Below are 12,187 nucleotides of genomic sequence, written 5' to 3' on the forward strand. Positions count from 1 at the left end.
TACACATTATCCAAATTTGGAGACATAGGTGGTGACTGCAAATTATCCATACTAGGTGACATTGGTGGAGTATGTAGCATAGGAGAGGATAGTTGAAAACAATGTTCTCATGAGATGAATTAGAAAAAGTGGATGATGCAAATATTTTTGTGGATATGGATGGCTTGGAAATGGGTTTAGTGATAAATACTTGTTGCTTGGAAGCAAATGGGAGCGCCACTGTAACCAATGAATACACACGGTAGTGATCTAGGTTCAAGCTTATTAGAGACATATGGGAGAAGGCATGGGTAACACAGACATCCAAAGACATTTAAAAAGGAGCAGTCAGGTTTTTTGTTGTATAAGAGTTGGAGTGGAGATTTGGCCTCATGTTAAGATGCAGGTAGTATGTTAATAAGATAACATGTAGTTGAGAAAGCTTCTACCCAGTAGGATTTTGGCATGGAGGCATTAAAGAAGAGAGATAATTCTAACTCAGTGATATGTCTAATACGTCTTTGAGCAATGCCATTTTGTGCAGATGTGTGAGGACATGAAAATATATGTATAACACCAGAAATATTAAGGAAAGAAGTGAACTTCCTAAACTCTCCACCATTGTCTGATTGAAAGACCTTGAGTTTATGATTTGTTTGATTTTCTATCATCTTTTTGAATTGAATAAATATAGGAAAGGCATCTGATTTTCTAGCTAGTGGATAAATCCAAGTATAGCGTGTGTAAACATCTATAAGAAGCAGATAATATCTAGACCATCTTTTGAAACATGCGGTGAAACCCATAAATCAGCAACAATTAAACTCAATGGTTCATCAATAATTATACTACTAGTAGGAAATGGAAGTTTATGACTCTTGCTCATATGAAAAGAGTGACAATAATCAAAATTCTTATTTGAAACAGGAAGGGAGATATTTTTAATCATCTTAAAAACAGTGCGAAGCATTGGGTGACCCAATCTTTGATACCGTAGAGGGATTGTATTGGCTAGTAGAGCAACTGGTATTGTATGTTGAATCTCTCGAACAACATCAAAGACATAGAGCCTATTCTTAAATCTGCCTTGCAACAGGGTTGTCCCCGACTGGATTTCCTTCACAACAAAAGAAGTTGCATAGAATTCAAAGAAAACTTTATTATCTTTGCAGAATTTAGAGACTGAAAGTAAGTTGGTCTTTATTTGAGGAACATGGAGGACATTGTTTAAATGAAAAGATCTGCTATTATGAGTAAATGAGGCATTACCAATATTTTCGATATGGAGAGCCTCACCATTTCCTACACGCATTTGTTCAGTGCCATCATACTCATGCCGAACGTTGAGATTGTTGAGATTTACAGTTAGGTGATGAGTTGCACCTGTATCATTCACCCAGTTGTTATTAGAAGGACCACCAGGGAGAGCCAAGTATGCAGCTGGTTGTTTGTTGTTGTCCACTTTGTTACGAAACCAACAGAATCGAGCATCATGATTCTTGCGTTTGCAGATCTCACAAGGACCTTCACCTGGATACATGTTTCTAGGCTGACGGTTGGATTGATTTTGTGGAAGATTTTTTGAGTATCTCCTTTGGTCTTGCTTCTCAAATAGTCTGGAGTTTGATGAGGCAGCAACATTGGCTAGAGGTTGTTGCAAAACGGCTAACTGTTGTTCAAGACAGAGATCAAATGAAAGCAGATGAGCTTGAAAAGAATCCATGTCGATCTTGTCGACAATGCTTAAGGATGTGACAATAGATTCATAAGCCTGATCTAGTCCAGCTAGAATTGATTCCTGCATATCCTCTTCAGAGAGGAGTTTTCCAGATGCTGCAATTGCATCAAAAAGTTGCTTAGTTTTCGAGAAATAATTTTGCATTGAGCTATTACCTTTGCGAAGACTGTGTAGTTGTCTTTTCAGGTTCATTTGATGAGCTTTGGTTTTTGGTGCATATCTCCTTTGAAGAGCTTCCTATACTTCTTGTGATGTTGAGAGACCTGAAACTCGACCTAGTACACCTTCAGATAAAGAGAAAAGGATCTATCCTAAGAGTATTTGATCTTGTTCCTCATTCTTTGCATAAGCAGGATTAGGAGTTGGTTGCGCACCTTCTTCAGTAGCAGGTATGGTTTTTGCGGGTTTTGCCATTGCACCATAAACAAAACCTTGTAGTTTGTAACCTTTGAGAAGAGGTTTAAACTGTGTCACCCATAGGAGATAGTTGTTGTCATTGAGTTTGACACTGATCAGATGATTTATGTGTATTTGATGAAGTGTTGAAGTTTCATCCATAGTGAAATGCGTGAGTTTTGGATCTTTTGACTCGATGCCAAGACAGAACACGATAGTTTGGTGAAATGTTCCACAGTTGATATTGTGGATTCTCATTCAATATATAGACCCATATACGGCTATTATTACAGAAGATATTACAAGTTTTGTATACCAAAAATACATGATTGACATACATTAGAATGTCGACATAATTTGGCAGCTATATATTGGAAGGATACAGCTGTAGTTACGACTTTGAATGAGTGAGAATAGATGTATCCTTAACAAAGTAAGGATCTAAAGTTCAAACCTAAAATTGCATTACAAATCCACAAAGATTTGGTCTACCTTTAGTGCTATTGATTTTAAATAGAACATGACATCAAGCATTGGTTTAAATATGGGCCTAGTGATAAGATGGATAAGTAATGATTTTCTTTGAGGTCTTAAGTTGTTTATGTTTTCTTATTTCGAAATAAAATAAAACAAATTATGGATACATGAGATTGAAAGAAAAACACCAACAATGCATGAACAAAAATCACTTAGGGAAAAATAAACTAGGACACGAAAAGAATATCGAAAACCACTAGAGCGAAAATCGAACGGGAAAAAAGAAGAAATATGTTTTGAAGCATATCAAAATGTTTTGAGGCATACATTTGTCTAAGTTCGGCTGAAAAGTTATCAGCCGAACCTAGGCAAAAAAAAATAGATTGTTAGCCGAACCTTGAGTATGCCTCAAAACATTTTGGTCTTTCTCAAAATAGGTTTCAAAAAGAACCTACGTAATACATGAAAAGAATATGGAAAACATCTAGAGTACTCCCTTCGTACCTATTATATAGACGGAATTTTCATTTTTCCTTGTACCACTATATAGGCGGAGTCCAAATTTCAAAACGACATTTTACTTATATTACCACTATTTATTTGCTTGGGAATCATCGCAATTGAGTATATGTCTCTAACATTGGGAATATAATTAAGGGTAAAACAAGAAAAAACATAGAAATGTATAAAATCAAAAAAGTTTCTTAATCTAAGAGAATTGGTCCCTCCGCCTATATATGTGGTACGGAGGGAGTATTTGCCAAGTGAGTCCTAATAAATTCCACGAAGATATACGCACACATCTTGAGAAATTAATTTCCGACTTAAGCAAGTCGAAAAATCAGAAATTAATTTGAAATTACAATTAAATAATAATTTAAAATCACTAAAAATATAAAAGTCTATTTTTTATGATTTTTTTCTACTTTTAACTTCTGAAATAAAATTGGGCTTCTGAAATGAAAAAACCTATTGACGACGAGTCAACGTTTTTACTTTTATAGCTCATTCTAAAGTTGCATTGCTAAACAAACAGTGGACATTTCAACTTTAATAAGCCCGAAAAGTAACTTCTAACGGAGTATCCAAACTTCCAAACAGGATATGAAAACCTAACCTATTGACCGGGTGTCTTAGAACCAGTGTAGTCAATATTGGCCGAGATGGTCAAGATTCCGCCAGAAATAGGTAGTTGAATTTCGCCGGAAATTGCTAAAATTCTTGGTTAAATTTCAGTTGACTCCACCGTAATTGGATTTTCTACTAACTTGAAGGAAGACTTGCTTCTCATTTTAGAAATTTATGGTATTTCATTATATATATACACACAATTATGTGTAAAAAATGTTTGACATACATGCATACCATAAGTATAAAACCTGAAAACTCAATTTCCATAATTACTCCAAGATTTCATCAAAAATCTCCCCGACATAAAGTTGTTCCAGTGTCTCGGTCCCCACAGAGACTGACCGAAACACGGAATTCGACTACGTACATTGCATGGAACATATTTCATGGCGCCCCAAGCAAAATAAATATCCTGTTTCATTCCACTCGTGTTCATCACAAATTTGATCAAGAAAAAACCCTAGAGATTGCGGCAAAGGAAAACTTACAAAATTCCCTGACTCCAACTACTAAAAACCCTAACTTTTTCATTATATACTCATTGATTTTCAAGTAATATATTTTCTTCGTGCGATCTTTATTTCTGTCTTTTCCAGTAAGGGTTCTGTCTGTGATCAGTTATCAAGGTTTTGTTCAGTTTTGATTAAGCGCCGATGAAGATGAAGACACCTAGAGAAGAAGATTATTTTGCTTACATAAAAGCTGTTCAAAAAACACCAAAATACAATGAATTCCTTCAAGTGATGAAAGAATACAACTCCTTGCCAACTTACGACACCACCAATGTGGAGTTCGTAACTACAAGGATCAAGGAAAGCTTTAGAGATCATTCAAACCTTATTCATGGATTTAACGTGATATTCTTGCCTGAAGAATATGCAATTGAAGAAAGATGATCGCGTATTATCGAAATCAACAAAAAGGGTTGAAGCAGAAGACTCCAATAAGAAGATGTCTTTATATGGAGGTGATTATCATCGAAACTACAAATTCTTTGAGAAAGTCATGAGGAAGGAGAAGTTTACAAACCCTGATGACTGCAGGAAATACTTGAAGTGTCTTTATCTTTATAGCAAAAAGAGAATTTCAGAAGGTGAATTGAAAGATATGGTTGGTGGTTTGCGGCAATATGGATGTGTCGCGTTTCCGAGAACAGCGAATGATGATAAAGTGCAGCAAGAACCCCAAAAGGATGAAAGGGAGATAGGTTCTGAGTCTCCAGCTTCAAGTTCTGAGTCTCCATCTTCAAAAAGAAAGAAATTTGAGGAAACCATGATTGACCGTCTCATGAACTGCGAAAAAGATAACCCAAGTTATCAGCCTTCGACTGAAAGAATTTCAGCTAGCGGAAGGACGGAACTTGGAGTTGCAGTACTGAATGATTCTTGGGTGTCTACAGAGAGTACTAGCACAGGTGGTGATACATACCATTTCAAGAAAAATGCTTATGAAAAGAACCTGTTTAGAAGCGAAGATGACAGATGCGAACGAGATAGGCAATTTGAGTTGGTCAAAGGTACCGAGGAATTGTTACAGAAGATTGTGGATAACGCAATCAACCCAGAAAGTATACGTCTCGAGCATCACTTCAAAGTGCTACAGCTTGGGTGCATAAAATGCCTGTACAATGAATCTTGGCAGGATGTGGTGGATGCATTGCGGAAGGATGCAAAATCTGTATTGCATGGTATATTAACTCAGTTGCAGGAAAAACTAAAGGAGGTTACAAGTCGTCTCTCAATAACCAGTTATTTAAAGAACTTTAGAAAATCTCTGGATTATGGCAACTCCTCCAGTGGCGAGCAGCAGGAAACAACCAGTTTGAGTTCTAAAGACGACGCCTCTACTTTTTGTCCAAATGTTTTAGTTGAGCGAACAACATAGGCTTGTTAATATGTTCTAATTCCTCATTATATTGTGAAATTTATGGTGAAATTTATAACCAAATTCAGATTCTTTTGAATTTCTAGTTTTACCTGACAATCTATGTCTTCTTTTTTCCAAGCTCAAGTTGTAAAACTTCAAAAGTTGAAAGAGGTACCTGAATTTGACAGTCATGAAACATGAGCCTCAAGAACGATGCAGGAGCAGTAGCATCAGTCGCCAAAATGGGTGCAAGTGTATCCTTGACTAAGGCTTCAACATTTGGACATGAAGTCTTGTAGTGTCCATAAGAGAGATGATGAGCTTCATTAACAGACACTACTAGTACCACTATCATTACCATCATAACAGATCGCAGAAGCCGCCACATTTTTGAACAAATTCGCTCCTGTCATAGTTGTCTTGAGTAGATATGAACTTCGCAAATCCTCGACTATGAAGAGAGCTGAGCGGTGGTTGAGGGAGAGATTCTCTTATGAACAGATTAAAGGTATTGGCATGTTGAAGGATGAACCTAGAGTTACAGGAAGCAAGAGTTTGTACAGACTGACGCACAGTTCATAAAAGGTTAATTCACAAGTAACCTGAAATACAGGTGTTGATGAATTTTGTCTATTGACAGTTTTTCAGTGTCAGACCACAGTGGTTTCAACTATGTAACATTTAATTGCCTCACCAAGTACATAAAAACTACTTCAGACATATGGAACTATGAGAATCAAATAAATGTTTTTAAGCACCAATTTAGTCTGTAGAGAGTAGTCCTTTTGTTCTGGGCTGGACTTTCTGCCATCTTCTCTGTTGAGCCGGCACCTCCTACATCCACACCTCAATCAACCACAGGTCTGCTGTCAAGAGCTTCTCTGACTTCAAGTAGCTCAGGACAATAGCGCTTGGCGAGCACTTCTACTTGTTCTGCGAAGGAAAGCAGTCCATGTATACCAATGTGATTTACCATCTGTCTCCAACGTTTAAGAGTTATATCTCCAGGCCTGCAACCAACACATCAAACAGAATTAGAAGAGATAAGTTCTTCAAAAATGGTTAAGTTTTCCCATGAGTAATGTGGACTTTTCAAACAAGGTATTGACTTTCAATTTGAAAGGTGAAATTTAGCTATTTATTAGAATAACAGTTTTTTTTTTTATTTGTTTTCATGTTTTACAAAAGTAAAACAATTTATAAGCTATACCAACATTAAAAAATGGTTTCAAGAAATCATACGAATTGAACATAAAACAAAGTATCCAATAAAGTGCTTGAGGCATCAGCTTCAGTCGACTCGCTTACCTATGCTCCAGAAGATTATCCCAGTCAACATCTTCAACACAGCAAGCATCCAGCCTAAGAAGTCTGCAATTCCAGTAATTTGATATTTGGATTACACTTATATGAGCTTCAATCATAAGAGACAGTTGCTAAATTAAGTTTTTGTTTACAAAAAAAAATAATGATGGATTCAACAACACTTTTTTATGCAGCATTTTTTTTTTGTTTCCTACTCCCTCCATTTCAAAAAATTAGGCTTGAAACGGGGGTAATAGTATTTTGAAATGATAGGAACAGATTTCCTTTTTTTCCTCTTAAGATAAGATGTTTTTCATCATATGACAGGTTACACAATAAGATTAGAAAATAGATGCCATGAAACCAGACATTACTATTTTACTGCAACAAAATTAGATAGCCAAAGACAAGTTCCTTACTCATCCAGCAACCAATAATCGTCTACGTCGGCCCATTTTTCTTCTTTCACCATGGATGATGATAATTGTTTATACCTGAAATGGAGAATGATTCAATCATCAAGAAACGAGAGACGATTCACAAATCAAATTACCGAGTACTATGGGGTTAAACTACACATAAATCTGCATTAACCATCCTTAAAAGCAAAGCTTACTGGTCAAGGAGTTCGAATACATTGCAGACCCACCAGGAAATAAAATACTTCAGCGTTTAAACTTCTAGTTTTATTAATTTCAGGAAGTGGAAAGTGATTCACATTTACACGATCTATATACTTTGGCCAGAACTCACTGAAAAATCTGAAGCTCATGTTATGTTAAAGATTCTGATAAATGTCCAAACTGATGAAAGGAGAGAGTAAGATAGCATATAAAATATGAATAGCTTGTGTACAAAGGCTCCCAAGAGTGACTTGATCTCTAATACTGAGATGCTGCCTGGTGGGGATGTGGATGATATGAATCCTGCATCTAAGTTATCTTAGATTCCTTTCTCTTAGACTATGCTTCAATACTGAATGGTCGTTCAACTTTGAATCAAAACATCGGTAATGAAAGCAGTTCACAAAAACGATGACCATCTTCGAGAAGTTACGGTATAAAACAACGAATTCAAAGTTGAATTAATAACATTGTTAAAACGTACCATTTGGTACAGCAATCCATATCTGTCCGGGTAGCTAAACTCTTACTAATTGCTTTCCAACCGATATTGTCACGTATCTGCGCAAAGACTTGAGAAACTTAAAAATAGATAATATGTACCTTCGCTAAAACTTGAAAATTAGATGAATTGCCACTCAATTACTACTTAAGCTTTCCAACTCATCTCATACTAACCATGCCATGCTTTAATTTCTTTTCCTCGCACACATGCATTCGCAAATCCATGTTTACTAAATTAAACAAGGACTGATACTCCTCTTGAGTCCACTTACCTGTTTCGATGGAAAAAAAACGCAATCATTATCTAAGTTATTTCTTAATGGCTGAAGTTTCAATTTCCAACTAAACAACTGCATGTTAAAAAATCACAATCAGAAACAAAAGCTAATCCACTTGAAACTAACAAACTCAACCTTCATCCCTTAAAAATGGAGTGACTGCATACTGCTCGTGTTCACAGTAAATAGACCTCAGGAAAGAAGAGGCAACTCATACAAATTTTTTACTTGAAACTGAGCTGTGAACAGAAATATACACTGATATATGTTTCATAAACTCAAAGTTCGATGACACAAACGTTCTCGCTTTATGGTTATCAAGGTAGACATAATACAATCTAATTATATTTTTCTAATTAGAATTCAAGATAAGCAAGCCGACAACAGAAAAGAAAATATGGAAAAAGAGAAAGCAGTTTACCCTTTCTAAGACCCGTACGATATATCCGACGCCATATATCCTTAACATGATATCGATTCTTTCCAAGGACTTCGGCCATCGTTTTCCAGTCTGGTCCATGCTTTTCATAATACCTAAAGTTTAAGATTGTGGCATATGCTTAGAATGTACCAAAAAAATCCGAAGTAGAGAACAAAACTTATATTCACTCAAGCATACTGCACGTGTAGAAAGCAACAAACGCCAACATTACGAAACATACTTTAAGACAAACGCTTTTTCATCCTCAGTCCACTTCCGTGATTCATCCCTCGTAAACAAAGTATGTGCTCTCTGATATACTGCTTCGGTAGGCCTATACGGTATGGAAGCGCCTGAAAGTTTCAAATACCTCTTCAAATTATATAATTTCTGTGGAACAGGCAATGGAAAGTGCATCGTTAAACATGCTTTTCTGATGAATCATCGACTCATCAGACCATTTGAACCTATTATATATTCAATGGAAGCAAAGAATTGAATATGAGAATAATTAAAAGAATGCCATCTGTGTATGCTGTTACATATATATGGAAAGAGTACACTCACCTATTTCCTTCCAACATCCTCTTACATTTCGATGTTTCCCCGAGTGCAGAACCATATCCACGCCGTCCTCACCCAATTCATGTATCTAAGAACATCAGTGGATTATGGCTATTAGTGTGGTGCTCTACCATCAATAAGAAATTAGAATTAGAAGTAATGAACATGGGAATCTGGTGTCTAGATGCTGGGTATTGGAGGTGGCAAACATGATATTCTGGGGGCCACAGTCATGCTAACCTGGTGTATTTCTCTACCACGAGCCCCCAGGATGTGTTATCAATGAGAACATAACTTCTAGCAAATCCTCTAAACCAAGTTGCATTCTCCGTACCATGATTTATTGAAAATCTCAAACAATACAATAAGAGATATTAACGATGAGTGATACATAAAGTCTAAGTTATTATTTCCTGAGGTCCATGTATCCATTGCGAAATTTATGATACTTAGATCATGCCATTTGTTGTTAACTTGGATATTAAATAAGAAAAATAGAGAAGAGAGCTCATACGAACCATTTAACTAAGCAATGTATACATGTGTCACTTGTCTAAGTTGTCTTACAGAACAGCATGTTCATTTAAAATAAATACTAGAATTTCCACTGAAAGCATAAATACCAAGCGTATATTCAATGAAAAACAAATTAAAATGACCGATAAACAAAAGAGTTTGACAAATGAAAAAGACAATCATCACAGTTGTCACTTTTTATATATGTACGGGTTAATATTATTGATGATGTGGCACTCTTTGTAGGATATATACGAGCACAGCTCAATCTTAGCCGAGCAAATATTTAAGAAGAGCGAATCGTATCTAGTAGGTAAGAAATGTTCTTAATAATTTTCATTAAAAAAATCTTGGAACTACAGTTTCTTCTGCTCTAGTCCATCGTCTTCCATAAGGGCATACTTGTAAAAAAATACTTAAACATACCCCTTCTTTCCATGCCTTAATAATTGTGCAAACTACAAATGGCTCAACTAATTTGGGATGAAGGGAGTATTCATCACCATATGTAATGGTGAAAACGCATGAATATGTGAGGTACATGTTCCACTTTTGTTGTATGTGTCACCCCATGTGCTAGTAAGAAAATATGTGTTCGACGTGCATCACCATGGGAGCAAAACAAGGGTACACAGAACCCTGAAAGAATTTTTACTCTAATAAATTATGACAAGACAAAACACTGCCTAGCAAAGTACAAATTTTAGTAGATATTAATTCTATTTATACCATAAATATACCTTTATATACTTATGAACGGCATCTCTGAGTATCTGATCTTCTTCCTTTGTGAACCTCTTACCTCGAACCAGCTCCATTCCTGGGTTTTCCTCCACATCATCTTGGTCCTCCCTCGTAAACAAAGTATGTGCTCTCTGACATACTGCGTTCACATGCCTATACGGTAAGGCAGCCCCTGAAAGTTTCAAATACCTTTTCAAATTACATAATTGCTGCGGAACAACGGAAAGTGCATCATTAATTCATACTGAATACAAACATGCTTTTCTTGTCACAAAAAACTCAGAAAATGGAATCATCCACTCATCACATCATTTGAACCTATTATATATTCAATGGAAGCAAAGAATGCAATATGAGAATAATTAAAAGAATGCCATCTGTGTATGCTGTTACATATATATGGAAAGAGTACACTCACCTATTTCCTTCCAACATCCTCTTATATTTGGATGTTTCTCGGAGTGCAGAATCATATCCAAGCCGTCCTCACCCAATTCATGTATCTAAGAACATCAACGGAATATGACTATTAATGTGGTGCTCTACCATCAATAAAAAATTAGGATTAGAAGTAATGAACATGGGAATCTGGTGTCTAGATGCTGGATATTGGAGGTGGCAAACATTATATTCTGGGGGCCACAGTCATGCTTCCCTGGTGTGTTTCTCTACCAGGGACCCCTAAAACATGTTACCAAATGAAAAAATTACTTCTAGCAAATCCACTAAACTAAGTTGCATCCTACATACCACAATGAAAATCTATAGAATAGAAGATATTTATAATAGGTGATACATAAACCCTAAGATATTTCCTAAGGTCCATGAATCCTTTGCCAAATTTATGATACTTAAGAGCACGCCATTTGTTACTAACTGGAATATTAACTAAGAAAATCAGAGAAGAAAACTCCTATAAACCATTTAACCAAGCAATGTAATACATGTGTCATTTGTCTTATAAAACAGCATGCTCATTTAAAATAAATACTAGAATATTCACTGATAGCATGATAACCAAGCGTATTCAATGAAAAACAAATTGAAACAATATTGTGATCAAAATAGTCGGTCAGAGAAAATAAACATGGCATTTCAGGCATGAAGGTATGCTTACGACAAAAACCAATTCCTCTAAAGTAGTTTAATGTTCATAACCGTATGTGATTGTGAAAGTGCATGAATATGGGATGTATGTGTTCGTCACAACGAGTACTGGTAAGGCAATGTGTCTCGACGTGCATTATGACAGGCACACAGAACATTGAATGAGTTTCTACTCTAGTAAATTATGGCAAGACCACACACTGCCTAGCAAAGTACAAATTTTAGTAGATATTAATTCTATTTATACCATAAACATACCTCCATATACCTGTGAACAGCATCTTTGATTATTTGATCTTCTTCCCTCGTAAACCGCTTACATTGAACCAACTCAGTTCCTGCGTCTTCCTCCTGATCATCTTGGTCATCAGCTGCAGGGAAGACTTCTACATGATTAGAAAATTTTACTCTTTTGGATGATTTTTTGGTACCCGAGTTCCTCAAATGCTCATTTGTGCTTCCGAGATTGTTTTGTGTTTCAACATCTCCAATATTTGCATCCGATTTGGTCCCTTTCTTTTTCTTCTTCTTCTTCTTC

At 36.0% G+C, this 12,187-nt stretch overlaps 1 protein-coding gene across 1 annotated transcript in view; it reads right to left on the bottom strand.

Moving 5' to 3' along the window:
- Window positions 1-6,162: 6,162 nt before the first annotated feature.
- LOC113351077 (cyclin-D-binding Myb-like transcription factor 1) overlaps window positions 6,163-12,187 on the bottom strand; it is a 6,705-nt gene continuing 680 nt past the window's right edge. The window contains exons 3-13 of the mRNA XM_026595141.1: window positions 11,908-12,183; window positions 10,961-11,045; window positions 10,539-10,714; window positions 9,286-9,370; window positions 8,960-9,071; window positions 8,719-8,831; window positions 8,194-8,291; window positions 8,000-8,076; window positions 7,312-7,386; window positions 6,896-6,958; window positions 6,163-6,597 (exon numbers count right to left, since the gene is read on the bottom strand). Of these exons, the coding sequence (XP_026450926.1) occupies window positions 6,435-6,597; window positions 6,896-6,958; window positions 7,312-7,386; window positions 8,000-8,076; window positions 8,194-8,291; window positions 8,719-8,831; window positions 8,960-9,071; window positions 9,286-9,370; window positions 10,539-10,714; window positions 10,961-11,045; window positions 11,908-12,183 (1,323 nt within the window). The 3' untranslated portion in view covers window positions 6,163-6,434. The remainder of the gene's footprint in view (window positions 6,598-6,895; window positions 6,959-7,311; window positions 7,387-7,999; window positions 8,077-8,193; window positions 8,292-8,718; window positions 8,832-8,959; window positions 9,072-9,285; window positions 9,371-10,538; window positions 10,715-10,960; window positions 11,046-11,907; window positions 12,184-12,187) is intronic.

This window comes from Papaver somniferum, chromosome 2 (assembly GCF_003573695.1).
Source record: "Papaver somniferum cultivar HN1 chromosome 2, ASM357369v1, whole genome shotgun sequence".
Taxonomy (NCBI): Eukaryota; Viridiplantae; Streptophyta; class Magnoliopsida; order Ranunculales; family Papaveraceae; genus Papaver; species Papaver somniferum.